This window comes from Denticeps clupeoides, chromosome 4 (genome assembly GCF_900700375.1).
Source record: "Denticeps clupeoides chromosome 4, fDenClu1.1, whole genome shotgun sequence".
Classification (NCBI taxonomy): Eukaryota; Metazoa; Chordata; class Actinopteri; order Clupeiformes; family Denticipitidae; genus Denticeps; species Denticeps clupeoides.
The window spans coordinates 16,839,802-16,867,617 of NC_041710.1; the positions used below are offsets into that span (position 1 = coordinate 16,839,802).

Sequence of the window (27,816 nt, forward strand, 5' to 3'; positions counted from 1 at the left end):
AAAGCGTTTGGTTTTTATAGCCTTCCAAAGAACCAGTAGTAGCCTAGTGGGTAAGACACTCGTCTATGAACCAGAAGACCCAGGTTCAAATCCCGCTTACTACCATTGTGTCCCTGAGCAAGACGCTTAACCAGGGGGACTGTCCCTGTAACTACTGATTGTAAGTCGCTCTGGATAAGGGCGTCTGATAAATGCTGTAAATGTTAACCAGTAAGAGTACCAGATTTGAAATACATAATAACATAATAAAGTTATAAATAGGTTCAGCACAAAAGACGAGTCATTATTCGTATCCAAAAAAACTACACATTTTCTAGACGCAATATAGAAGGTAATTTGCTTCTATTTTTAATAAATCGACACAGGTCAGACGAGAGCTTTTTAACATAAACACATTTCCAAGACTAATGGCGCAAGTCTTCAGGGGGTCTTCCACAAAATGAGCATGCAACTTTTATATCAGGGTTCTCAAAAGATATTTGTAACATTTCCATTTCAGTCCTTTAATATGGTTATTCCAAAAGGTTACAGTTGAGGAGTTCTCTTTTGAAAAAGAGCTGTAATATTTCTATTTGTCTTTTTTAAGGTTAAAAGTAAGCGAATTTTCTCTACAGCTGTATTACATTCAGCAGGGTGATTCAAGCAGCGATCTGCGATGAATAAATCTACCAAAAACAAGTGCTGTGGAATACGTCGTGCTGCAAAGTGCCGAGTGGGTTTACGACAGTCAATTTCTGCTTTACGGCCGTGTCCTACACCGCCGCCGCCGCAGACCCGGAATGTAAAATGGACTTTTAGTCGTGTGTGTTTGAACTTTAGGAGAACAGCTCATAATGGAGCCTGGTGTTGCTACGTCGATGCTTTCCTGTCCCACTGTGCCTTTATCGAACGGGCTGCAAATCCCAATTCTCGGACTGGGTACGTGGACAAATGAAATCAGAATCAGAATCTTATTTATTGGCCAAGTAAGTCCAAGCACATACAAGGAATTTGATTCCGGTAGATGGTGTCTCTCAAGTACAATGTAGAAAAAAACAACAACAATGTGCAAGGATGTGTGTAAGTGTTATTGTACAAGTTGTGGAATTTGTTTGTGCTGTTTATAAATAACTATATCTACTGAGTATAAATAAATATATGTAAGAATGTACATAGGTCTATGAATAAATAGGCAAAAAACGAAATCCTATATACAGAGTGTAAAAACAGTCGCTTTGCGTGATGCTGCATCAGGCCAACGTCGCTTCAGTATTTGTGTGTGTCTGTGCATGTGTGTGCGCCTGTCTGCCTGTGTGTGTGCGTGTCTGTATGTCTGTGCATGTGTCTGTCTGTGCGCGTGTGTGTGTGCGTCTGTCTGTACGTGTGTGTCTGTGAGCATGTGTGTGCGTCTGTCTGTGCGTGTGTGTGCGTCTGTCTGCGCGTTTTTACGTGTGTCTGTGCGTGTGTGTGACTGTCTGTGTGTGTTTGTACGTGTGTGTCTGTGCGCATGTGTGTGCGTCTGTGCGTGTCTGTCTGTGCGCGTTTTTACGTGTGTCTGTGCGTGTGTGTGACTGTCTGTGTGTGTTTGTACGTGTGTGTCTGTGTGCATGTGTGTGCGTCTGTCTGTGCGTGTCTGTCTGTGCGCGTTTTTACGTGTGTCTGTGCGTGTGTGTGCGTCTGTCTGTGCGTGTGTGTGCGTCTGTCTGCGCGTTTTTACGTGTGTCTGTGCGTGTGTGTGACTGTCTGTGTGTGTTTGTACGTGTGTGTCTGTGCGCATGTGTGTGCGTCTGTCTGTGCGTGTCTGTCTGTGCGCGTTTTTACGTGTGTCTGTGCGTGTGTGTGACTGTCTGTGTGTGTTTGTACGTGTGTGTGCATCTGTATGTCTGTGCGCGTCTGTCTGTGTGCGTGTGTAGGGACGTCGCACCAGGGCGGGTACAGCCACGAGGCGGTGGTCTACGCGCTGCGGGACTGCGGTGTGCGGCACGTCGACACGGCGAAGCGCTACGACTGTGAGGAGCGGCTGGCCAGCGCCGTGGCGGAGAGCGGCGTGCCCAGACGGGACCTGTGGCTGACCTCCAAACTGTGGCCCGGGGACTACGGCCACAGCAGCGCCAGACAGGCCTGCAGAGCCTCGTGCGACAGGCTCGGGGTGGAGTACCTCGGTGCGGTTCTCGTCTGAAGCGTGACTGCGTGGGGCCGCGTTTCATTAACTCCCGTCTCTGTGTTTCTGTGAATGTCTGCGTGCCAGATCTGTACCTGATGCACTGGCCGGACGCCATGGTCCCTGGCAGGTCCAGCAGAGAGGTTCGAGCTGAGACGTGGCGAGCCCTGGAGCAGCTGTATGATGAAGGTGAGTCTTCCCTCATGTCTGTCGCTCCATGTTTACCAGAGGGACCCGCGGTGCGGCTTTTACCTTTCGCAGTCGCATATGAACCAGAAGACCCGGGTTCAAATCCCACTTACTACCATTGTGTCCCTGAGCAAGACACGTAACCCTAAGTTGCTCCAGGGGGGGACTGTCCCTGTAACTACTGATTGTAAGTCGCTCTGGATAAGGGCGTCTGATAAATGCTGTAAATGTAAAATGTAAATGCTTTGGCTCTCCTGCGGGCTTGCCAGGAGCCAGGCTACAAATACTGAACAACTATTTCCAAATGAGGTAGACGCCACTGCTGGACCCACTGCTTTAATTTATTGGTCTTAATCCCAAAAATGGACTCCATTGACATTAATCTGCATTACTACACCACAGGTCTGTTGAAAATGGCCTTGTTAACTTTGTATGGCAGGGCGGTGCCGAGCAATTGGAGTGAGTAACTTCCTCATACACCACTTGGAGGAGCTGAAGGATGACTGCGGCGTAGTGCCACATGTAAACCAGGTGGGGAAAGTGTGTGTGTGTGTTTTTTTTTGTTCAGTGTGATTAAGAAAATGCCAGTGGTGCCTTTGTCTCATTCTCAGGTGGAATACCATCCGTTCCAACAGCCAGATGATTTAATGAGTTACTGTCGTCAGGAGGGCATTGTGTTTGAGGGGTACTGCCCGCTGGCAAAGGGCCAGGCACTAAGCCATCCTGTGGTTCTCGGACTGGCTGATAAATATGGCCGCACGCCCGCCCAAGTCTGCATCCGCTGGAGCATACAGGCACAGCAGTTTTTTCCAACAGTACATATGTTTTCAAATGGTGTGTGCATGCAAAAAAAAAAAAAAGTTTAATAAATGTATTTATTCTGTTGTTGTGCAGAATGGAGTGGTCACAATCCCAAAGTCCACAAAACCGATACGGATTATGGAAAACTGTCAGGTGGGTTTCATCAAGGTTATTCTATCCCAGTTGTTTGTATTAGGAAACACAGAGCTGCAGTTCCATCATCCATCATTAGTAAAATCCCTGTCTCTATCATTCCACACTTCCTCTTTCTCATCTTCCGCTCCGCCTGTGCCTTCTCGCTGTACCTGATTTGGCCAAAACTTCAGGTTTTCGGGTTCCAGCTGGAAGACACAGACATGGTGGCACTGAAAACTTTGCATGATGGGAGACATGTTAGCTGGGACCCAAGACGTGTGGAGTGAGAGGTGCCACCAGTCTTACTTTTGATAAAGGTTTAAATCCTGCATGTTTTAATCTAATGCCCTGGTTTTCAAGATGTAGTGCAGATGCTTTAAGCATAATTCTGCAGCACTAAGCTTGGTAGAAAATGTAAAAAGCAAGAGCACCATCTGGAAGTATTTCAGATATCAACCAGATGAATGGGGAAAACCAAGAGATGTTTTGAGAGGGAAGCTTTTTTAGTTTGGCTCAAAAACATTAAAATACATTTTGTTTATATCTGTTTATTTTATTTCTTTATATTGTGTCTACACATTGTTGGGCAAAAAAGTTTTCTCACTTAAAAAGATGAGTAGTCTGTCATTTTAGTCAATGGTACATTTCAACTGTGAGCAACAGAATGTAAAAAAAAATGTTTCTGTATTTTTACATTCACAGTTGAAGTGTACCATTAATGAAAATTACAGACAACTTTCATCTATTCAAGTGGTCAACTTGCACAATCAGTGACTGCATACTTTGTGTTCCACTGTATATATAATTATTTTTAAAATTATTTATTTACTATTTTTTTTCCTTCCCCATTAGTATAAAAAAATTGTATAAAGTATCAAGTACCATCATTAGTATCGGTGTAGAGTTTGCAATTTCAGTGTTGTGACAAGCCTATCAGTCACATAGTCCATGTATGGATCAGTTGTTTTGATTGGAGAAGACATCTCATTTGGTGGCTTTCTAAAAAAACTTAATCTGGTTTTCCTTGTTCTGTAGGTGTTTGGATTTTCATTAATGGATGAGGACATGCACAGTATAAAAACCCTGCACAGTGATAGAAAAATAATTCACTTGACTTTCCCTCTCTGGAGGGCATAAATGGTTTGTTTTTAATAAGTGTGGCATTGCATGATCGTACTGGCCAAACTTGAGGTTCATATTCACGTAACTGCCAAAGATATTTGAAAAACTAAGTAAAATAATTAGGGCTAGGTGTACAAATTGAGTTGTTTTGTACCATTTAATGTTAAGATTTTGGTGATAATTTACCAATATGCCTTTCATGTACTGTTTGCCTTTGAGTTTTATGTACACAGATAGGTATTTAAGAAGTTAACTGAAGTGATAATCTGTCTGTGTATGAGAGTTTAAATGTATTTTTCCATAAAAAAATTATGAAATTTGCCTGAATCATAAGGTTTGATACCATTATAGCCTGGGCTAGGGCTTTATATTGAAGGTGCCACACTCCCCATCACAAAACATTAATGTCTGTCACAAATAACTTTATTTATAATAAAAAAATAATGCAGAGGCCACAAAAGCAGTGTTACCAATATCATTTAATCAATCCCTCTTAGCTCAGAATCACTGTTTTAAACAAATCACATTTTTCTTCTAAATGACACAGGTTTTTCTCATCTTCAAAACATCCAGTTTAGCCTCCTTCTCCTCACAAAAAAGTAGATTGTATTATACAAAAAAGCAAACCAATTTTCACACAGTGAATTCTTTTACAAAGTCATAAAATGGCGTAATAATGGCTACATCCACATTGGAGTAAGATGGTTCTAAACATTCCTTAATGGAGTATAATATATATTTATATATAAAAATCTTTCCTTGTTGAAATCAAACCTGTACCTTAATTTAAGAGATATTTTTTTACAAGACAACTTTGAAGTAATCATAAAAAAGCCATTACACATTTCCCAAGAGTTAGGAATAAAATGAAAGCCAACACAGCCATAAAAGTGTTACTGGGTGCGGATGAGTTCATTCGTCATTCATTTAAATGCATGTAACAGGTTCGCTCAAAACAAACATCCAAGGAAAGAAATGAATATCATCCATTTGTAACTTAACCCATTAACAGAGAAACCACATCAAGGGGTTCCTGCAGCAAATAAATGCATGCACCGAGCTGTTCTGCAGTGTGCATCTCACTGGGTCTTTCACTTTTCTGAGGCTACTTAAAGAGGGTCAACATCATTTAGTATGTAAAACACAGCAAGAATAATTAAATCAGTGAGATCACTGATCTTAAGACAAAAAAAAAAAAAAAAAACCTAGGCACCCAAGCAAATGGCAATTGCAGACAGATATACATACAGATAGCACATTCCCATACAAACCAAATGTTTATTTAAGAAAAATAGCATTGGGTCCTAGCAGTGCCCCATCCTAAAAATGTACACTGGTAAAAAAAAAAAATAATAAAAATCTGATCAGTCCAAAAAAAAAAAAAAAAAAAGCCAGCAAGACGCTGGTTAAATAATCAGGACACCATTGTGACGCAACCGTTTTGATTTAAGCCTCAATTTTTACCACTGAATTCTAGTCATGCTACCAATTTTGCCAACTGAGCACAGAGCAAAACTAAAAGTGAGTGGAGGACATGCCTGTTCAGCAGTTCTCCGTTTGGCAGGAGAGAGCGAGAGATCACAGTGACTGTCATGAGGAACACCGCATGCAGTCAGGAGCAGACATGCATTTCTGCGATGCGTGTCCAACTCAAGATGGCCACCAGAAAAGGCCAGTCCAGGACACCACTTCAAAATTCCATGCTCTGTTGTACTACGGTTGACACTGAATACAGACATCATTTGTCTTTTCTTAAACTATCTTCTTGTGAAGTGTATATTTCAACATGTTGGTCTTTGTTTGAACACAAAATGAAGTGACCACATCATGTCATCCTGGCACAGTACTCCTTTAACTGAGAAAGGATAAGCTCTGTATGTGCAACCAGAAAAACACTTTGCTGATTTTGTGTAGAGATCATTTAATATAAATGCTGATCAAGTGGATTAAGAGGTGGCACATAATAGTGCTAAGTATATCTTTATATATGTATATAAAAGTGTGTGTATCTATGCATCAAATACACCAATGCCTTTCAGGCTACAGGGAAAAATGCCGGAAAACAATGGAAAGTCAATGGAATGGGGTTCTGCACGTGGAACGGCAATGGCTCATTTTAAACACCACTGTTCTCTTAAGCCTAAACGTTAGAAATGGGCCTTACTTGGGATATATTATTTGGATTAGGAACACAAATCTAAAATTTCAAAACCATTACATTTAGTGAAGGAAACAGTCTTTAGGGAAAGATGGTCATATCTTCTTGGCTAAAAAAAAAAAAAATTTTGGTGGCGTTTTTTTTTTTGAGGGCCATGTGCTATTTTCGGTGTATATTAAACAAGAAACACCCACAACAGTCAGCCATCGCACTACATTTCTAGACTACAACCAGGAAACGCACCAAAATTTGGAGCTTAACATAGTGTCTGTCTCAAGAGACTAGAGATTGGCATGCCATGTGAAGAATGTCCTCACTAAAGGAAGACTTTGTCGTCTTGATCTCTCTGTAAAGCGACCTCCACTGGTCTCTTAAAACAGTCAGTGAGTATAAAGGTGCCTAAAACACACAGGGTGAGCTGATAACGAGTTAGAAGCTGAGAAAAATGTTTAAGTGGCAAAAAAAAAAAAAAAACACCCTAAATGATACTAAAATATAGTGAAGCTCTTTACAAAATATTTATTGAGGTCCTAAATTTATTCTTTTTCCTAGATGAGGTCCAGCTAAACAGAGCAGCACATTAGAGCAAAGGCCTGGATGAAACGCTATTCACACATGCATGAAAGGTGATTCCAGAAGCGCCAGGCTGAACAGTCTGGAATGGAAACCATCGAGGAGTTTTACACAGCCCAAATTCCCAGGTTGGAGACAGAAATGGGTTTTAGGCAAGGGATAACCCATGTAGCAGAAAATCTCATCCCTTCTGAATTCAGCACTGAGGTTGAATGAGAAACCTGATCTAGCCAACCAGACCAGGCCTCAAGACTGAGAATACAACTTCATAGAAGTTAAAATGAAATGGATGTCTTAATTTAAAAAAAAAAAAAAAAACCTTACTCAAATTACCCCAGCGTCATGAAGACTGAGTCAGGAAGATGAGTGGCTACACCTAACCCAGGATTATGGAACATCATCTTTGTCAATACAAGGAACCCAAATATGTCAAATGATTAAAATGATACATCTGTGGAAGAACATGCAAGAAACACAATATTTGCATTCTTTAAAACAGAATGCCTCAGAAAATTTGGTTAAAATAGTTCCATTTGAACAGGTATGCAAACTTGTCATGGGTTCCACAATAATGCATTTATGAACCAATGATATCTCTGATGTTCCCCATGTTCAGCGCAAGCAGAATCCCATTCCATGCATGTGATCAAACTATTGCTCGATGGTGAGTGTGCCACAGAAGCCTGTTTTAGGCAGGTCATAGAACGGCCTGACAATAAGGGTCCTATGCTACAGTTCAGATGGCAATCCAGGCCGTACTCTAACAGTGGTGTTTACTAGCTGCTACAGGTTCACTGCACCCATAAAGAAGGTCGTAAGTATACTATGCAGCATGAATTATCAGATTCGTGTAAGTACTAAACATTCTGGAACAGAGCTAATACTTACACTTCACTAATAATTTGTTGCCTTCTGTTGCTTCTATGCGTGATTTTACTTTTTTGGTTCGACTTTCTTCTTTGAGTTAAAAAGAAACAATAAACCAAACAAAAAAGCACATAATCAGATGCCCTGGTTTCCAGGCAATGAGAAGTAATTTAAAACAAAAGCTCATTCACAGAACAAAAAGAAAGAAAATTCATCACGGCAGATACTGCTCATTTTCTAAATAAAAGAGTTTGCGTGTGAAGGTGTGATGCACATGCATGTAACAGCATGCACAAGACAGTGTGTGCTTGCATGTGGGGTTGTGTGTGCATGTGTATGTGTACACCACAATCCTGGTGTCCCTCATTAATTTGCGCCACCAACCAGAAAGCTGCATCCTTGATTTTCCCTTCGGAGCGCCCAATATACCTGTCTAATATGTGCACTGCTTTAAGTATGTCAGAGAAAACCCTCTTTACACAACTAACAACCTCTCTCCAGAGATCGTGAACCCTAAATGATCAGGTGTGTGGAGGAGGGTGTGTCAGGTCAGTCAACGAACAGGAGTGGACCACACCATTCTTTTGCAGCTCTGATCCACTTCCAGCCACAAGCTCTGAAGATCGCAGGCTGAGCGATGACGTCTTGTTGGTAAGAGATAGCATAGCTCCACCCACACTACCCTCTGGCCCTATGCTGCCAGAGCCATTAGACACTTCCCTGCAGAAATAAAAAAAAAAAAAAAGAAAGAAGGATTTACAGAAGGAAACTAAACTGGTTACGTGCTGGATCACTGCTCGATAGGGATGGGCAAAAAAGTTATGTATGATAAAACTCTGCTGTTTAAATTGTAGTACACATACCCCATTGTCAAGCACTGTATATTGAGTAATGTAGAATACTGTATTATGATGCCATTGTTACTGTGGACTACTTAAGAGTCCCATCCCTGTTGGTAACTGCAGGACCTAGGTGTGAGACCACTCACACACTGATACAGAGAGGTGTAATATTTAGCAATATGGTTTGTGATCCTGTATCAATTTTCAAAAACAATATCTCTGTAATTGTTTACTGGATTCACAGGAACCTTTAAAGTGAAAGTGAAATGACTGTCATTGTGAAACACTGCAGCATGGCACACGGTGTGTCGAAATGTGTCCTCTGCATTTAACCCATCACCCTTGGTGAGCAGTGGGCAGCCATGACAGGCGCCCGGGGAGCAGTGTGTGGGGACAGTGCTTTGCCCAGTAGCACCTCAGTGGCACCTTGGCGGATCAGGATTTGAAACGGCACCCTTCTGATTAAAGGGCTGCTTCCTTAACCACTAGGCCACCACTGCCCCACAAAAGCAAGACCCCCCCCACTCAAATATTTGCAACCATTTACTTTAATAAATTTTGCTATATGAGTCGTGAGATCAGGCAACATACCCCAGGGCAATGGACAGCTCCTCCAGCTGGTGGTCTGGTTGGCCATTCTCAGAAGTCTTTAGTTTGTACTGGACTTCGTGGGCAACTTGGTTCTCCTAAAGGAATAACATCAAAAAGTGGAACTTGTGGTCATTCACAGATCATCTGTATTACTGGCTGGTCTCCAAGCACATTAGTCATGCCCTTACCATAGCAATTTCTCGGGTTCTCTTGCCGATCTCACGCTCCACATGGTGGAGCTCCAGACTCAGCTGCTCACTGGACATAGCGCTGCCTGCTGGCCACTTCCCTGCTGCACTCTGTGTGGCCAGTGCACTCGCTTCCCTCTGCAGGAGCAGAGAGTTACTGGCAGCCTGCAGCACAGAGGGCACACATCACAAGTTAATGGAGGCAGGAAGTGAGGTAAGGAAGGAAAATGTAAACAAACAAACCTCCATGCCCCGGATGTGTGTCTGCTGACTGATCTGCTGGTTGACCTGCTGCAGTTCCATCTTCAGTTGTTCTCTGTCTGAAGCTGCCATGGGCAGCCTAACCACAGCAGGAAGAATCACATCAGATCCAATATGGAGCACACACACACACCACAAAAATTCAGCAATGTGTGTTTGTGTGTGAGAGACATACTTACCGCTCACTGAAGTGTCCCTGAGAAGGCATGTTCTGTTGCTGCGGGTAGGGTGCTGCCCCCCAACTACCATGGTTCCCATAGGAGTATTCAGCTGTATGTTAAAAAGACGATGTTACTTAAGAGAAACACTACTACTGTAACATTTCTGGAATCTGTTCATTATGACAGAATTCCACAGAATGACCATTTCAGCACCCTACCTGCCATCGTCATGTGCTTAGATCCAGAGCCCTGAGAGGACGCTACAGCCTGTACCGGGCCAGTGGTCTGGTAGCCAGTTTTGGACGTGCGTGAGATGGCACCAAACCGTGACACAGTGGGCATGGGGCCAAAAGGGATGATAGGATCGTCATCTTTGGCATCAGCCGAGCGGCGCTGAACTTCCATTGGAGGGTCCCTCAGAGATTTACCATCGACATTCTGTGGTAAGTAAAAGAAGAATTCATGTTTAATCTGGATTCATTCTAAATGCAACAAAAACTGATTACAGTTTTTATCCTATATGCTTTCATGCCTCATAGGGCTGATATAGAATTGAGGTGTTATAGATGGCATGACAGGTGTGCATTATGCAAAACATCAGTATGGTCACTCACCACCCAAAAACTGACCAATGATGAACAAAGAGAATGTGCCAAACTCAAGATGTTCATGCCAAGAGCAGGGCTATAGTAGCTAATTTACCCACAAGCATTTCTCATGGCTACTCAGTGAATATTTAGACATTTTTTACAAACCATCATCTCCACAGCCCCACTGCTCATAACATCTTTGGGCTTGGCATCCTTGGTGCCAATGTAGGAGCCAATGGTATCACAGGACCAAGGGGAATACTGCCCGGTGTAGTCCTGCTCTCTGCATTTCCCAATGGCTTTGGAGCTCTCATCCACATAGTGCTGGCACAGGACAGAGAGAACAGTTATACATAAATTGGTGTATTCCACAACTTCCAATCTTTTACTCATCAGGGCAGACACAAGGTAATGTGTTACATAATATTACACAACACTTCAGTAAAAGGGTGCCACTTCTGCCATCGACAGTACACTGTACAAGAAACCATGGCAGATGGAATAACTGGGTCTTTCCTCACCTCATGTGGATAGTCACTGGGGAAACTATGGGGCAGAGTGGGAGACGCAGCGAAGGGTGGCGGAGAGATGACCTTCCTCTCCTCTAGTTGGGCCATGATTTCCTTACGCCTGCGGTGCAGATAGTCTAAACTGTGCTGAGAGCGCATGTAAGGGTCCTGCATCGAACAGAGTACATCAAACATTTGGTAATAATGCATTTTTATACTCATAAAATTATCAAACACAAGCTGATAGTTATAGCCTTTGCTGACCAGGACATTTCCGCACATGCACAACTTTACGCTCAGCATTGGCTTAATGTAAAAAAAAAAAAAAAGTAAAAAAAACATATATGATTTCCTTTGTGAAATACATGTACATGAAACTGCATTTATTATGAATGTTTGATGCTTGATTTAGTCAGAATATTTTTTTTTTCTGACTCAATAACCAGCTATTAGATAAGAATAGCAATTATTGGCAGTCAATCTGTTATTATACACAATATATACATAATCTCACCCTCACGTAGGGTCTCATCTGCCCAGGGTGTCCTCCAGGTGGGCAGTAGCCTTCGGGTGGATAGCGCTCGCGTGCAGCCTCTGGATGGTACAAAGAACTAGAACCGGCAGCTGGAGGTGGTGGCATGGACGGTGGTGGCATATCCATAGGCACGGGGCTCATCCGGACAAGCTCTTCCCGTGGAGGACCAAAGGACTGTTGCGGAGGAGGGGGTCCAGGACAGGGCACATGGCGACGGCTATCATAGTGAGGTGGGGGAGGGAATCCGTGTGATGACACGGCAGAGAATGGGGGGCCAGTTGGAGGGGCAGGATACTGGCGCTCATAACCAGGGTACGAGTCCGGGTACATGGCAGACTCACTTGGAGGTGGTGGGTTTCGCACATACCTCTGTGGCACATACTGATGGGGATATGGGTAAGGGTTGCCTGGATAAAGAAACAGAAGGGGATTCAGATTAAATATTATTTGTTCTGACACACACACACACACACACACACACACACACACACACACACACACACACACAAATCTGGATTAAAATGTTGCTTTAAAGACTTGCAAGCAAACCTGTAGGGTACTGAGGAGCATCATAGTGTGATCCTGATGGCGGGGGAGGGTAAAACATCTCTGGCTGTTGCTGGGGGTACATTGGGGGGGGCCTGGGAACCACAGCTAGCTGCTTGGGCATGGGCAAGTGATCGGACACCCTGGAGTGAGACATGACATGAGACGTTAGATGCAAAGGTTGTGATGCAAAGTAAATAGTGATCAGAGGGGTCATGTTCAGCATAACTCAATATTGCTGCTAAACTGTGTCCCAGTTCAATGTTACCTCTGTGAGAATTATCCCCTAAAATATTAGGAGAAATTGAAACAATGCTGAGCAAAGTTCCCAAGTTCCTAAACTTACGGGTCTGGGGGAGATCCTGGGGCACTCAGGGTGGAAGCATCAAGCTTGGGCTTGCGTAAGAGGTCATAGGAGGGCGTTTCTGTGCCACGAGCAACCAGCTGAGGCATGGGGGTATTTGGGCCCACTGCTACAATGCCATTGGTGATAGGCTTGCGGGGCACCCCATCAACAGAAACTCCATCTTCAGGCAGCAGGCTAGAAGAGCATGGGAGTCTTGGGGCCAGACGCTTGTTCATTTTGCGGTACCTGCAAACAAGGACAAGATGTTACAGAACTCTACCAAAACACAAAACAGAGAATAACCATATTGGTCAGAATAAAGGGTAGAACAAGCTCTTTCAGAAACTACAGAGCCTTACTTCTCCAACTCCTCCTGCGAGTGGGCAAAGGTGCAGCTGGCCCCCCGAGGACAGCCCCCTTTCTGCTTCATGTCCCGGCACATGTACGTCTTATACTTGCTGTGCTGGGGAGGCTGAGGAAAGTAAAAAGAATATGGGGCGAGAGTGAGTGCAAGTGTGAAAAAAACATTTATAATATGTTCTCAATTTAAAGAGCCTCTGAGGAGTGAATGTAGGGCCTTACCTGCTGCTGGTCCGTTCCCTTTTTGCTGTGGTTCTGGATGAAGTCAACCAAACCATGAACCACAGTCTTCACTGCCACAAGCCCCTTTTCCAGCTGCTCCCAGGTGGGCGGTGGAGCATCTAAAATACAATACAATACGCACTTCACTTATTATAAATAATTTGCTAATATAAATATAATTTTCAAAAATAACTGAAAAACCAAGAACCTGATTATTTAAAATGTAGATAACCAAAAAACTTGAAAGATTGCCTAACTGAACTAAGCAATGCCAAGCTGCAACATTTTGTGCTTTTACTGCAAAGACAGGTGATGGAAGCCTGGTCCACACACCTGGGCTGGGGTCGATGTTGGCCAACAGTTCCAAGTGAGGTCTGAGCCTGTTGAGATTGGCAGGGTCACCTGTCCGCTGCAGTGCGATGGTCAGCTCCTGAACACTCTGAGCAAATGAAGCAGGGGTCTGCAACTGGCAAAAGGGGAGCAAAAAAAAAACAAAAAAACAGTAAGGACATAGCAAGTCTTATGACCGAAACTACAAATATTAAAAAAGCATTTATGGCGACTGAGGTTGCCAAGTTGCCACAGTGTCAACATACCTTGTCAATGATGGACTGCATGTGGGACTTGTGGGACTGGTCTCCATACAGGAGAGAGGACCACTGGTCAGGGGCAATTCGCAGGCCACCCTCCATGGCAATCTGCACAATCTGGGAGTCATGCTCACGGCGCAGAGCTTCATAAGTGCGAAACTCCTCCTTCAGCTGCATGAGTGACGAGTCCTCATCACGTTTTGTCACCTTATACAAGGTAGAGGTTAGTTAGCATTTATATGAAGAAAAATATCTTATTTACATGGTTAAGATTTGTTATCTGTTGGCATTAACACCATGGTGCAGCCTTTGCAACCACCAGATTACCTTGAAACAAGAAGCGCGGTACAGGAGCTGGACCACATGCCCAATACTGGTCTTTGATGCCTGAGGGAAACGGGGCTCTAGCCTCTGAACCACAAAGAGAACCAGAACTTTTCTTGACAGTGCCGAACCATCCTCTAACGCAAGCAGCACCAGCTTCAGAGCCTCCTCCTGCATTGCTAAAAAACAGAGAAACAGCGACCTGAGCACCATCTGACAGAACACTTGTTCACTGGTTGCATCAGACATTACAAAGATTTGTGTTTTCTCTATAAAAAGGAGACCATACCAGGACCCAAGAACTGACAGCCACGCGCCCGCACAGCAGCCCACAGGTTGGAGGAGAGCTGCTGGGGGTTCTGGTGCTGCAGGATGAGCTCAGTGACCGTGCGTTCACCCAAGGACCGAGCTGCCCTCATAGCCCTCACACGGCCCTCCTCCTCCACCAACTGACAGTGAACCAAGGTGACCAGCTTCCTCTGCATGGGGCGACTCAGCATGCTCTGAGCTGCACTGCTCACCCCTAACCCTGAGGTGAAAAGATATAGGAAATAATAAGTGATAACAGCAAAATATTAGACCTAGATTAGACACACACGCCTATGAACCACAACACCATGAACTCACAGGTTAAATCCTACTTACAACCATTGTGTCCCTGAGAAAGAATACTGATTGTTAAGTAACCTGGTAAATGCCTTAAATGTAAATTTTCCCTCCTACAAATATTTTGCATATAAACATAAGTGAGAACCATTTATTTTCAAAATAAGATTTTAAATTAAGCCTTTTATTTGTAAAACTGCACTGCCATGTATGTCAAAACATAAAACATTCAACATACATATTAGAATGAATAAGGATTAAGTAAAATACTATTTAATGTTTAAAATGCTAATGCTTAAAACACATCATAATAGGAGAATTTATTCAATGTGTCTTTTAAAAAGCTGCAGACTTCACCTCTGGCACTACTAAGTGGTTTGAGGTAGAGTGCCAGATCCTCCACACACTGCCGCGCCTCGTCATAGTGCTTTGTATCCTCTGGGCAAGTGATGAGCGCCACCGGCTGCTGTTTAGGCACCTGAAGCCGAAAAAGCAGTGTTGAGCCGACCAACATTTAACTCCCAGCACAACAACTCGCTCCACCCGCAGCTCACAACTCACCTGTCCCCCCACCAGCTGCAGAAGAGCAGAGTTGACAGGCAGCTGCTCAATGTCGGTGTTGATTGCGGTCTGATCGAAAGGGCAAGCCTTGCGATGCAGCTTGTTCAGGCACATCTTGCAGACGGTGTGGCCACAACCCAGGCTGATGGGTCGGCGCACGGTTTCTTCGAATGTCTGAGTACATATTGGACACAGCAAAAACTCGGTCCATTGCGGGGCTTGCACAGGCATCTTAATGGTCTTGGTCTACATGTAAAGGATGTGTTGTTTCTGTGTATGCTTGTCTATGTTTGTGCAGGTGCTGCTATGCTGTTTTTGTTTTACAAAGAAAAAAAAAATAAAGATTCCACTGGAATCAAAAATCTTCAGAAGGCCAAAAAAAAAATCTATAATGTTGTCACGTTTTGTGGACGTTCATCACATGGTGTGAAACATAACACCTGAAACACAAAAGACACACAACCTTAAAAGGCAAGTAGTGGCATCAGACTTATACACATGACAACAGAAGGTCGCCAATATGTCTATGGGTTTGTGAAGAAGTCGCTAGATGCAAAATTCACTATACAACAACATCGTTAATGCTACACTCGTAGGCGCAAACCTGTCAGTTTACCTGACGTCCATCTGACTGATGTCTGCGCTAAAAATAAGTAAAACAGACTGCCGCGTTTCACTAAACGAGTCCGAGGACACATATGCGAGTCGACGAGCAGTTTGGACAGGGTCTAGATGCTTCTATTCGTTCCCTGGCTCTGACAAAAGACTCTCCAAACAGGTCTCAAATGTTTCACGTTAGCCAGCTAGCGCATTAGCTCCGGGCGAAAGCAGAACAAAAAAGGGAGGTCTGTGCGAGCGTGGTGACCGTCGGCTTGATTCCTAGTCGTGCGTGGTTTCGGGACATCGTACCGAAGGCGTCATGCCGTTTCGCGAAACTAACCGCTTTAATGGACGTAGCTGTGCCGACAGTTCCTACAGCTAGCTGGCTAACGCGGGCGAGTTTCGTCTTGCGGCTAACGTTATGTAACACGGCGCATCAGACACATTAATAAAGCGATTTTGGGGGGTTGTTGTGTCTATGTGTGTGTCGCTGGAACGGGGTTCAATCGGCAGACGTTTGTTAGATATCGCTGGGTTCTAGTGGGCGAGGCGGACGGGTTTTCGGCTGGAACTAGCGCGTCTTGCACGGCTAGTTAGCCACACTGCTATTCGCTTGGTCATCTAGTGTCAACGCCTTTTGTAGCGGAGGGAGAGACGCTGTAGCAAGAAAATACAAACAAAAGAAACCAAGTCGAAATCTCGGCGGGGATTACGACCACTACACACAACAAGCACAAATACGTTCCAGCTATCGCCGCAGAAAAGGCGACACTATTACTGGTATCCGTAACCGCAGCGAAGTGGTCAAAACAAAACCAGTTAGCCGGCTAGCTTCGTGCTAACCGTATAGGCGGCTAATTTTACCAAGAAGCTAACGCGCTAACGTTAGCTTTATTTGTTGGCTGCTTTGTATGTGGCTAATCGCAGTTGACATTCCGTTCCGGGAGCGTTCCAGTTTATCACACCAAGTTAACCGAATCCACGCATACTCACTTATTCCAAGGAATGAAGGGGAATTTCATCTGTCTTCGAGAAAACGTCGCGTTCTTTTATCGGTCTCCATGTCGACCGTATAGCGGTTACCGAAGTTCCTCAGGAGTTCCTGATTGAAAAAAAAACCTGCCAACAGAAGAAGTTAAACAAGGAAGCGAATGGAGGAGAGCGAAAGTTACCCCTGGTGGCCACCCGGAGCAACTGTCTTCAAAGGAAACCCGCGTTCCCCGTGCGCAAAAATGCGTAAAACAAATAATAATTTGTAAAAAAAAGTGAAAGTGCAAATCATTTCAGAAAATGAATAATCGCCTACAGATGGAAAAACAGATTGCTGCACAGAGAATGATAGCATGCCACAACAATTGAGACTTTTTGCCTCTCTCTATACAGATAATGTTATTGTTTTACGAAAATAAGGGCATTCTGCAATAAACTGATTAAGTAAAGCAATATTTGATCGGTGATTGATAAAGAGTTGTTTGTTACATTAACAAAATTAACTCGCATCTTAGATATACAGTGTTATTTCACTGTTTTGTATTGGTGCTTTTTTTCACAGTGCAATAAATATGTTTATCTATAAGTGAAGTGATTGTGAAACACAGCAGCACAGCACACTGTGGCACAACAAAATGTGTCCTCTGCTTTTAACCATCACCCTTAGTGAGCAGTGGGAAGCCCAGGGAGAAGTGTGTGGGCACCTTCTCAACTCGGGATTCGAACCGACAACCTTCTGATTACGTTTTCTTAAAGTAAAGTAAAGTAGATACCTTGGATGTCGGGAATTGAACCCGGGTCCTCATACATGAGCTACATCCCCACGTATATGTTTACAGATATACATAATGTGTGCCTATTTGATAAAATACAGATATAGTTTGCACAAATGTAGACTCACCTTTGGATAAAAATCATAAAAAAAATATAACACAAACAAATCCCACTTACTACCATTGTGTCCCTGAGCAAGACACTTAACCCTAAATTGCTCCAGGGGGGGGACTGTCCCTGTAACTACTGATTGTAAGTGTAACTCTGGATAAGGGCGTCTGATAAATGCTGTAAATGTAAATAACTGACGTTATGATAAACTGTATACCACCAACCACTGAAATATCCTAAATTAACATTTCAAAAACAGTGTGCTTGCCATTTCTACAGAAAAAAAGATAAATAATCATGAGTGCATGGGAAGCCTGCAGGAACAATCCAGTGCTGAAGTCGTGTGGCCCGTGGTCTGTCCCCTGCGTCCGAGACCGGGGGTCCGGGGGTCTAGGGGCTCAGGCTTACAGGTTTTCTACTGCACAGAGTTACGCAACAGACGCTCCAGTTGGCGACGGCGAAATTAAAGCACGCATCCATTTTCCATTTTGCCTAATCCGCATGATTTCTGCAGGGATTAACAGACCAATCGTGAATATTGAGAGAGTGCTCGGGACGCGGGGACGCGCGCGCGCTCGCGCGCTCTGCGGCGGGTTCGGCGCGCCGCGCCGCGTCTGAACGTGAACTCGGGGATGGTGCCTGCCACGGGATTAGCGGGAGATGCCGGCTACTTCTCACGACAACTCGCTGGATAATGCGCGTTCAAATGCTGCCGGGCTGATTAAAGGTAAAGCGCTCTCCTTTAAAAAAAAAAATAAATAAAAAATGCCTCGCTGCATTGAAGGAATGCAGTTTGGTGTCGTGATGAATTGTAGTTTTGTTAAGTTGGTTTGGTTCTTCTTTGGCGGGGTAGTGTGTGTAAAAACAGCGGCTAGTCCCCGTTAGTCCGTTCGGGACACCTTCACGCCCGTGACTCACTTTAATAACTGTGTTATGTGCGTTATGTGCATTACGTTGATTACGTGGTGTACGTCACTGTAATCCTTTCCAAATCAGACAGTGAGCCTGCGTGAGCCCACTTTCACATCTAAACTAACTCCAGTTTCATGCAAGTTCTCCTCTCAGCATGACTCCTCGTTCCAGGCAATGGAGGAGAAAACTGCACTGGCAAGAGGACATCACCCGCCAAGTCCTAAACGCCTAGCCAAGAGAGCAGAGGCATCACCACAGCTCTCAAGCGATGTGGACCTTCTCAGCGGGGACCCTCCCGAACCCATGACGCCACCGCCTTCTTCAAGCTCCCCCTGCTCCTCTCCGCCTCTGTCAGGGTCGGCTGTGTCTGCTCTGCAGTCAAAGGTCAAAGCCCTGTCCCATAGGAGGACCGTGGACAGGGAGAAAGATGACCTGGCACCAGATATCCAGCTGTTCCCTTCACAAAGGAGAGAAGGGGATGAATCCAGAAAAGGCACCAGCAGTGATAAGGAGGCAGTGGAGCTGCAGTTCGAGGGGAATACCTTCCTGACCAGCTCTCTGTCTCCAGGAGAGCCCGTTGCCCAGGTGCCTGTGCAGGGTGAGCCGGGGAAAGAGGGCATGTTGCTGTGTGTGGCTAGACAGCCAAGAGGGCTTGGAGAGGGGGCCAGTTTGGAAAGCCTCCTCTCAGATGGTGCCGTCGGTTTGCAGGAAGACACTTATGATCCAAATCCTTGCTCTTCTTCCACCTACTCCAGACACTGGGCCCCTCCAAAGGGTTTTTGGAAGGCTGCTCGCCCAGAGACGCTGCTTCTGAATGGAAAGAGTGGATCCCTGCCAGTGCTCTTAAAAGAGGAGCCGCCTCCAGTCGGAGAAGGATGTCACAGGAAGCCAAAGCTAAAGATAGAGAGCGGGGACGTGGCCGTAAATAAGGAGCTGCACAGGTCCGACAGCCTGGAGAGCCACCTCAGGCACTGCTGGCAGAAAGATGAAGGTCCAGGGGGGCTGTGGCGGGCAGATAGCTGGGACAGCGTATGTCCTCGTGGAGGAGCTCGCTCACTGGCTGAAAGGGTGGAGATGAACCGGAAGGTGCTCCACAGGCACCTAGTTAAAGACTTTGACGCAACAACAGTTTACCTGGATGTACCACACCTTCAGGAGGATGACTGGAGAAGGGCAGAGGTCAGAGGTATGACATGAATGGCAATAGTCAGGTCAAGATTCAATATTTTGTACGTCAAAATAAATAACTACTCAGAGTACAAGATAACAAATGTCCATTCCATAACATGCAACAAGTAGCTACATAATGTGTACATAAGTAGAATAATTAAATAATAGATAAAATGAGTGTACAGAACAAACTATTACATTGACAGCCTAACCTAATGCAGTAGGGAGATGTCAGTGCAAGAGTTATTCATCATAATTTAATGTCACGAAAATGCAAAGGCAAATAGGCCTGTGAAGCATAAACACATAGACTGAATGAACACTCAGTAGTGTTCCAGCACATGACCAAACTGTACCCCCCCCCCCAGGTCTGGATTGGTCACTTGCAGGTTACAAATACAGTGTATAAATACTGTGTCACAGGGCGGATCAGGAGCACCCAGAGCAGATGTGACTTCCCTCGGATATGATTAGAGATGTGGGGGTTGGGCCAGAGTCGCTGTGTATGATCAGATAATGATGTTTTAATGCCGCACGTTGAACTCGATGACTGAAATGTGCCGCTCCACTTCTCTGGGTGTGTTACACAACAAGGGTGCAAGCTATGCTACATAAAAATCAGGGTCAGGGGGCTTTGAGTTAGTGCGATTTCAAATTGAGACCGCAATATATAATTTCAAAACTTGAATGTGACCTATACAATTATATTGAAAAACAAATCTGTTAGGGGATGTGCACACCCCTTAAACCAATGCTTTTGCAGCACCTTTTAATTTAATCATTGCATTCATCTTAGGTAGGAATCTATTAGCACAAGACATCTGGCAATATTTCCTGTCAAAAGCATTGGATTCCTTTCATGGCTGCCCACTGCTCACAAGGTGATGGGTTAAATGCAGAGGACAAACTTTGTTGTGTGCACTTTGTGCTGTGCTTGCAATTATAGTGGACCTGAATGTTTTTGTTTAATTCCTGAACCTTATCTGATGCCAGGTATGCACCCAATAATCCTTAATGCTGTTATTAAATAAAATATGCTTTAGCAAAGTATCGTTTAAGGTGTATAGTCTTGTTTGTATTTCAGTTGAATTGTACAGGTTATAGGTTACAGGAAGTTAAAAATTATTTATTTATTCTCATTTTGTGCATCACTGTGTACACATTGTGTACACTTTTTAATGTCAGCTTTACTTTATTTAATTTTTTTCATCATATGAAGCATACATTTCTTAAAACCACCCATTTTAATTAACAATTCTTTCTAGGTATTTTACAGTAGATGTGCTTTCTCTTAACTAACATTTGGATATTTTTGGTTACTAGGTTTACTGGGAGACAGTGAGACTGATTTAACCATGAGTCCCCTTGAGTATGAGCAGATTTATAGGTATGTCTATTGTCAAATGCATACTTTATGCCACTGCTATCAGGAGTAAAACACACGTATTTCCCATAAAAATATACTTAGAAATGTTTAAGTGTGGGTGTATTGTTTTCTGTGAAAACATAAAAAGCATCTGAATAAAAGTGTTCTTCAGATGCACATAATACTTTTTATTCTAGCTCTCTTTATTTCCTCAATTCCACTGGTAAAAAACTTAATCGAAATTGTCCACAGACACTGGATCATACTGGATTGTGTATTAAAACCTGCATGTATTTATGGAAACAGCCGTGAGGCTTCTATAATGTTCCTGGATGTTCCTATAATGTTTGTGTGATATACTCAGAGACACATTTCTAATCATACAGTGCAGTGCAATGTGTCTCTCCATGCTTTTAAAGAGATTATATAAAGCTGCTTTGTAGGAAGCCGGTGTTTATGTATCATTACCCAGAGTGCCACTGGACATAGGAACATACTGTAACGTTATGTCATTCATAGTTTTGATGTAGTTTTGATTAAAAGGTTGAAAATATTTAGACGTTTGTAAGAATTACATTTAGGCTTGCATGGCTACAAGGTAATGTTCACCACCCTTGTAAGTGTACATGATACTGAATATGTATCATGTAACTTATGTTTGCATAGCTACTGCAGCATTTGTAGTGTGTAGTAATATATAGCTTTGCATCCTTTCCATTTGTGTCAGATATATGGTGACCACTGCTGACTTGCCCCTTAGCCCACGTCATGAGCAAGCAAAGCGCTTGCTGGAGAGGGCTCGGTCAAAAGCCCGATCCCAAGCATCTAAGGATGAACAGCCAGCCCAGCCCTCATTGAGGGAAGTTCCGTAAGTCCACTTTATTGTTGTTCATTCTCGTCATCTTTCTTTTCTTTCCACTTGTGTGCAGGAATCAGCCGAAGTTGTGTAATAGATTAGAGGCTTCTCAGTAATCACAGACCCAGTGATGTGTGATTTGAAACCCAAGTAGGATATTGTAGAGACGCTGAACTGCACTGTGCGAGTTATGTAATCATGTTTATGACGTTGTAATTATGTTCTCATGTCTGTGTCATGTGGTAAGTCCTGTCTTTGTTTTGTAAAGAATAAACATCCAAAGGCAAGGCAAACCAGGAGTTAAAGACAACCAGATGTAAGCAGTTGTATTAAAACATGTTATGTGAGTTTTCATAATAGATCACTTCACAAAGATATTTAAGTTGGCCTGGGTATTTTGCATATTGCCTGATACATCTGAAATTGCTAAATGATGCTGACATCAGCAGAAGGTTGCCGGTTCGAAACCCGATCCACCAAGGTGCCACTGAGGTGCCACTGAGCAAAGCACCGGTCCCACACACTGCTCCCCGGGCAGGCGCTATTACATGTTCCATGGTACATTGCATTGTAAAATCTTTAAACAGGACACCACATAAGTGTCTTTTGAGCAATAATTTCAGCTGAGTTATATAGAAGTTTAAACTTGCCTATGACACATATAAGCACAAATTCACAGGTTTGAGCACCACTAATATTATTACCCAAGAAAATTTCTATTTGGTGGCTGATTGCATAGACATTTCTTTAACCATTGACTAATTGGTCAACTTGTTAACCAATTAAAATGATTAAGAAGTAAATAATTTTGTAAATATAATGTTAAAAAATAGATGTTTGGTTTGTTTGTGTCTTGTAGAGAGCTGCACTCTGGCTTGCCTCTTCTACACAAGACTCTCCTTGTTGCACCCAAAGAGGAATTAACCATAGAGCCCATGCAGTTCCTTGATGCCAGAGGTAGGGACTCTGAGCATGGGGTACGTTCACGACGTCCAGGACAGTCACCCACGCGTGTTCGCTTTGAGGATGAGTCTGAGAAGGAGGCAGAACGGCGTTACTTGGAGAGGGTGCGGGAGCGTGGGCCTGTTCCCACTGAGAAGTCACAAGCTGGATCAGTTTTGAAGCCAGATCCCAGTCTACAGAGTCCTGCAGAGCCCAGCAAAGGACATGGATCAGCTTGGGGTCAAGCAGGCATCTCCACGGGCACCGCCAGAGAAGGTCCCTTAAGCCATGCTGTTCTACCTCAAGAGGAGGTTGTCCAGAAATGTGATGCGTGTGGTTCCATCCTGGGGATTTTGGCAGCTGTTGATTTACATGGACAGCAGTTGTTGAGCTGCACTGATCCTCGAGGAAAGCCAGCCCCCAGGTGGGTCTCTCCTGGTCACAATACCCGCCTTCGCGCCTCTGGAATAGGAGCATTCCCTTTCACTGGAGGCTTGCGACTGGCTGAATGTGTAGGCGGTGCAGGAGAGAGGGTGTCTGCTTTCGGGAAGCTCAGAAGGAGAAGTAGGAAAGTTGAAAGTAGGACAGAGGCTGGACATGTTCCCTATGCACGGAGCCAAGATCTTTGGGCACAAAGAAGGAATTCATATTCTAAAAACAAGTCGAGTGCTGATGAGCGCAGCCCTATGCAGTCCCAGGCAGCAGAGGTACCTCCGATAGGTGTCACCTTTGCTTTAGGTTCTCCAACTGAGCTCTCACCATCTGCAGATCCAGGTCCTAGCAACCTCAGGGTCTCCCCTACCCAACAGCTGCCCATAAAGTCAGCCCTGAAGTCAGGACCCAAGATGCGGCCGGCTGGGCAACGTGTGGTGAAACTTATGCCATCACCCCAATACCGGCTTATTCACCTTGATCAATCCATGGAGGGCAGTTCCCACCTGCTGGATCTTCATGCAGAAGATCAGCTGACTATAGCACCAGGAGCTGCTACCACCAGCACTGGCCTGATCCCCTGCATTAAGCCGTCCTCTCTCAGGTACGCCACAGCCAAGGTTACCTCAGACCTGCCACCTCAAGGTATATGGGATACTTCATCAAAAGCAGTAACAGGTGAACAGTTCTTCAAACATCTTATTCATCACATTGTGATTTCCTGGGTCTTCACACTTTCTTAATAATAAATCTTGTCCTCTGTTTGTCCTACAGCCCATTTGGTTTGTGAGGATGTTCTGTGCCGTGACCCCAGTACTGCATCCGCTGCTGTACTCCAACAAGATTGTCGGCCGGCTCTACGCTGTGTGGGCATGTCTAGGGCTGAGAACCTCAGAGCAGAGCTTCTGAGGTCAGAGCACCGTAAAGCAGAACTTTTGTGGGAGGACATGCCTGATGGGACAAGGTGAGCCTTCAGGATATGTTGGGTATGTGCCTGATTTTAAAAGTAGTTTTATGTCAAGGCTGTGTTTTATGTACCCTGTCCTGTATGTACCCTGAACTCATGGGGCGTGTTCAGGAGGGCTGTGACAGAGAGGGAGGGTAAACCAAAGCTCTCCCTACGCCGCTTCTTCTCTGCCATGGGGCTTAACAGTGTGGGCAAGTTGGTGAAAGGCAACCGCTCCAGCAGCATGGAGCACTTGAGCTCCCCGTCGCCACGACACACCTCCCCCTGCCCCAGCCCTACGCACAGGAGACAACCACCGCTACAGAGAACACCCTCCCTGCAGTCCCTGCATACAGTAAGGCTGAGTCCAGATTGCGTAACCACAAGTAGAGATTGCACCAGGTCATTAAAAAAGTAATTCTGGATGACAAATAATCACAAAAAACATTCTGAGGGACGAAGCCGACTTAAATATGACGGTTAAAATGTGACCGACTCAACATTGCTGTGTCCTCATAGAACATAACCATCAGGCAAATGTGCAGCAGGAACTCCCTCAATTGATGAAGAATTTCTTCATTCCTTATTGGCCAGTCTGTGGCATTTTACCTACAAACCTATAACTAGCTTCTCTCTAGCTTTTTTTGGACATATTGTTTGAACTCTATTCTAATGCATTTTTCAGAGTCAGGACATCTGCTTACTGTTTAAGCACTTCATTTTTTTATTTGTTTGCTGTTTAGTGGTAGCAGTTTTAGTAGCCTGGTGGATAACACCCTCGCCTATGATCCAGAAGACCACAATGTCACAGTTTTAATTCCCACTGACTTGTGTCCCTAAGCAAGACACTTGACCCCTGAGTGTCTCCGGGAACTGTCCCTATAACTGTTTTGTGGTGTGAAAATGCCTATAATTAAGAATATATTTCTATATATTTAATATATATATAAATTTATATATGTTTCTATATATAATCTTGCAATTTCTGACAACTTAATGCAGTTGTTCAAAACATCAATCAAGTCATGTGAAGTAAGATGTATAGTCTACAGGTGCAGTCGTGTATAGTACAATGCCCCCTGAAGTCCACTTGTTGCCGCTCACCGCTCCCACACACACCCCAAAATCTCACTCCAAAGTTTGTAAGTCGCTCTGGATAACGGCGTGTGATAAATACTGTAAACGTATTCTCCTTCAAACAGCTGCAGAAAAACAAAAAGTTGTCAGCCCTGCTTGTTTTGCACTGTGATGCAAAATTCTTGCTGTGTCAGTAATTGCAATGTTTAATTGGCCATTAAACATTGTAATCCAAAGTAAAGTCTTGGCTGAAGAACTAAACAAACAAAGCTAGCTGTTTTCAGTTGATACTGGTGCAGACTTATCAAACCTGAACGTTCCTGCCTGCAAAATAGCTACAATAGTTATTAACACCGATAATCATACTACAACCACAAACTAACATTTTTGCACTGTTTCTTTTGCTTAAATGTTGTTGCAATGTTCCTGTTCACCACCAGGAGTCCCCCTTGGCCCAGCTGCGAAAAGTGTCCTCTGTACAGAGTCTTCAGTCACCAAAAAGGAGGACTGAGCGCTCCACGATATTGGGAGAGGTCCCCTATAGTTTGTCTCCAAGGTTTGTCTGTTAAGCGAGACATCTTATTGTTTATTGTCATACTGGTATATCTAGCAAAAAAAATTACAGAGAAGCATTGTAATTTATCAGGTCTGATACCAGGGAGTTTGAGAAGGCTATGAGTTTGGAGGATCTGTCGGTCACACGAGGGACCCGACCTCAGGGACGTTTGGTGCAGGCCTTCTCAGATGGAAGCTTGCTAGTGGAGCTCAGCAGACCTGCCAACGGCCCCTTTGGGTTTGTTATCTCCAGAGGCAAGGGACGCCCAGGATCAGGTGAGAGCTCACAATTATTATTGCCATGCAGTAATAAAGCCTCTGCATTATATTTTTCCACTAATATTTTTTTAGCTAGTTGTATCCAAGAAAAAAATGGCAACAATTTTGCCTAAAGAAATGCGATTTTTCTATAAATAGCATTTGATAACGCAATTGCGATAAGCATTGTGTATTATTTAAAATATGTTCAGTATTAACTGTAATATAGGAAAAAAATGTGCAAAATTTACATTATCACATTTAAAATGTCTTCATGAATATCAATATAATACAATACAAGCAATGGTACAATAGGGTATTAAAAGCTCAATATGGCTATTCTGTCAGCATTCAGTGGAAGGATTTATTTTATGGTGCTGGTGAAATATTTTTTTTCCCCCATAAATATGTTCACTGACAACAATATGTTCTCTTGAGATTTCCCATATTTTACAGAATGAAAACAACATAAATTCTATAAACGTGTTGCAATATAAGCATACAAGTATAAAACATATGCTGGTTCCTCATGAACAGTTTTGAGGTCCACTCAGCATCAGGATGTCATGGATCAGCATTTGTAGGGACCCACCTGTTCCTATAAAGGCACAGTACCAGTCACAAATGGAGGAAATCTATTTGTTGGAATTTCAATTAAAAAATATTAAATCAGCACTTATCAAAAACAATTATAATTGTATTTATTGATATGTAATATGTGACAATGACAGACTGTGTCGCCCTTTTTGCTCTGTAGGAGTGTTTGTGGACAAGGTGGGCGAGGGATCCGCAGAGAACATCTACACAGGGCTGCTTGGGGTTGGGGATGAAATCCTGGAGGTGAATGGAGAGGTCGTGGCTGGACTGCCCCTGGACCAGGTGACCCGCCTCATGACCCGAGACAACACCGCCTCCATCCGCATCCTCCCCCACCGCTGGATCCAGAGCTGATGGTCTGATTACTGGACTGTAGGCCGAGCCACGCTGTTCTTGCTTTCACTCGTAGTTGTGTGCCATTGGGCTTTTGCTAACGATTGTGAGTATGCTGTCATACCTAAATGTAGGTACAGTTGGAACACTAACATGCAGAGGGAGTAACAGTACAGTCTCTAGTCTTGTTCTACTCTAGTCTTATTTGCACAATTGCACATTTAACTCAATAAAGTTTGCTGCACAAAACAAGTCTTATATGGATGTGATTCATGTGAACAGTAGTCTGGTTTATTGACGTTTTTGCACAGCTGTGCACATTCATAACCACTAATAATGCACTGCTCCAAATATCAATTCAGAAACTATATTTTTCGTTATAGACTTGTTGTCTGGCTGTTGAGGAATGATGATGCTGGTGGCGATGTGTGTTAGGATGAAAGTTCCACCACAAAGGTATCTCACTCCTCCATTACACCCCCGTGGGTTACAGGGAGCCCGCTAACATGAGATGCCAGCTCGCTGATGATATTTTCATATTTCATTTTTTTTCATCAGTGTACATAACGATGGCATCATTATTACCACCTTTAAAAAACTATCAACATGGAAATGTTAATTATGGTCATAAAGACTTACATTAGAATTACAAAAAAAAAAAAAACGCGGCTCTTATCTCC

At 43.8% G+C, this 27,816-nt stretch overlaps 3 protein-coding genes across 16 annotated transcripts; 2 read left to right on the plus strand and 1 right to left on the minus strand.

Annotated features, from left to right (window-relative positions):
• The first annotated feature begins 757 nt into the window (after positions 1-757).
• LOC114788143 (uncharacterized oxidoreductase ZK1290.5) lies at positions 758-15,562 on the plus strand. 8 transcript variants are annotated; one of them, XR_003749511.1, is made up of 11 exons: positions 758-918; positions 1,893-2,141; positions 2,228-2,329; positions 2,769-2,860; positions 2,941-3,123; positions 3,224-3,283; positions 3,457-3,555; positions 8,487-8,636; positions 10,215-10,471; positions 14,330-14,515; positions 15,001-15,555. XR_003749511.1 is itself a non-coding variant. In XM_028976392.1 (8 exons), the coding sequence occupies exons 1-7, from the start codon at positions 834-836 to the stop codon at positions 3,550-3,552; spliced, it is 867 nt and encodes a 288-aa protein (XP_028832225.1). In that variant the 5' UTR covers positions 758-833; the 3' UTR covers positions 3,553-3,555; positions 4,301-4,430. The 8 variants fall into 8 exon arrangements, 2 of the variants coding, with proteins under 2 accessions (XP_028832225.1, XP_028832223.1); XR_003749512.1 differs by having other exon boundaries at positions 15,007-15,555; XR_003749510.1 differs by having other exon boundaries at positions 10,268-10,471; positions 14,330-15,560.
• Positions 5,765-16,979, minus strand: rc3h1b (ring finger and CCCH-type domains 1b). Of its 2 annotated transcripts, none has more exons than XM_028976389.1 (20): positions 16,811-16,979; positions 15,218-15,657; positions 15,014-15,134; positions 14,340-14,579; positions 14,054-14,229; positions 13,733-13,933; positions 13,470-13,602; positions 13,137-13,255; positions 12,914-13,026; positions 12,555-12,800; positions 12,212-12,351; positions 11,642-12,069; positions 11,140-11,295; positions 10,784-10,942; positions 10,247-10,466; positions 10,047-10,137; positions 9,850-9,946; positions 9,607-9,744; positions 9,419-9,513; positions 5,765-8,705 (listed from the first exon to the last, which is right to left on the minus strand). In XM_028976389.1, exons 2-20 carry the CDS (start codon positions 15,446-15,448, stop codon positions 8,507-8,509), a joined length of 3,303 nt encoding a protein of 1,100 aa, XP_028832222.1. In that variant the 5' UTR covers positions 15,449-15,657; positions 16,811-16,979; the 3' UTR covers positions 5,765-8,506. The 2 variants fall into 2 exon arrangements, with proteins under 2 accessions (XP_028832222.1, XP_028832221.1); XM_028976388.1 differs by having other exon boundaries at positions 9,607-9,771.
• Positions 16,980-18,256: 1,277 nt separating this feature from the next.
• LOC114788979 (uncharacterized) lies at positions 18,257-27,807 on the plus strand. 6 transcript variants are annotated; one of them, XM_028977985.1, is made up of 11 exons: positions 18,257-18,419; positions 18,776-19,790; positions 21,098-21,161; positions 21,868-22,008; positions 22,265-22,312; positions 22,856-24,048; positions 24,145-24,334; positions 24,449-24,671; positions 25,834-25,949; positions 26,040-26,224; positions 26,964-27,394. In XM_028977985.1, the coding sequence occupies exons 2-11, from the start codon at positions 18,779-18,781 to the stop codon at positions 27,155-27,157; spliced, it is 3,366 nt and encodes a 1,121-aa protein (XP_028833818.1). In that variant the 5' UTR covers positions 18,257-18,419; positions 18,776-18,778; the 3' UTR covers positions 27,158-27,394. The 6 variants fall into 6 exon arrangements, 5 of the variants coding, with proteins under 5 accessions (XP_028833818.1, XP_028833819.1, XP_028833820.1 ...); XR_003749600.1 differs by lacking the exon at positions 18,257-18,419 and adding an exon at positions 27,520-27,807 and having other exon boundaries at positions 18,446-19,790; positions 26,964-27,242; XM_028977986.1 differs by lacking the exon at positions 18,257-18,419 and adding an exon at positions 27,520-27,807 and having other exon boundaries at positions 18,446-19,790; positions 26,964-27,159.
• Positions 27,808-27,816: the final 9 nt, after the last annotated feature.

Bases quoted from the DNA above. Each gene is read 5' to 3' on its own strand.
- LOC114788979 (XM_028977985.1), top strand. From the start codon at position 18,779: ATGGAGGAGAAAACTGCACTGGCAAGAGGACATCACCCGCCAAGTCCT. The intron at 22,313-22,855 runs GTAAGCAGTTGT...TGTGTCTTGTAG, and splicing joins GGAGTTAAAGACAACCAGAT to AGAGCTGCACTCTGGCTTGC. The intron at 25,950-26,039 runs GTTTGTCTGTTA...GTAATTTATCAG, and splicing joins CCCTATAGTTTGTCTCCAAG to GTCTGATACCAGGGAGTTTG.
- LOC114788143 (XM_028976390.1), top strand. From the start codon at position 834: ATGGAGCCTGGTGTTGCTACGTCGATGCTTTCCTGTCCCACTGTGCCT. The intron at 919-1,892 runs GTACGTGGACAA...GTGCGTGTGTAG, and splicing joins AATCCCAATTCTCGGACTGG to GGACGTCGCACCAGGGCGGG. The intron at 2,861-2,940 runs GTGGGGAAAGTG...TCTCATTCTCAG, and splicing joins TAGTGCCACATGTAAACCAG to GTGGAATACCATCCGTTCCA.
- rc3h1b (XM_028976388.1), bottom strand. From the start codon at position 15,448: ATGCCTGTGCAAGCCCCGCAATGGACCGAGTTTTTGCTGTGTCCAATA. The intron at 13,603-13,732 runs GTATGTTGACAC...CCCTTTTGCCAG, and splicing joins TGCAGTCCATCATTGACAAG to TTGCAGACCCCTGCTTCATT. The intron at 12,352-12,554 runs GTAAGTTTAGGA...GTCTCACTCCAG, and splicing joins CCAGGATCTCCCCCAGACCC to GGTGTCCGATCACTTGCCCA.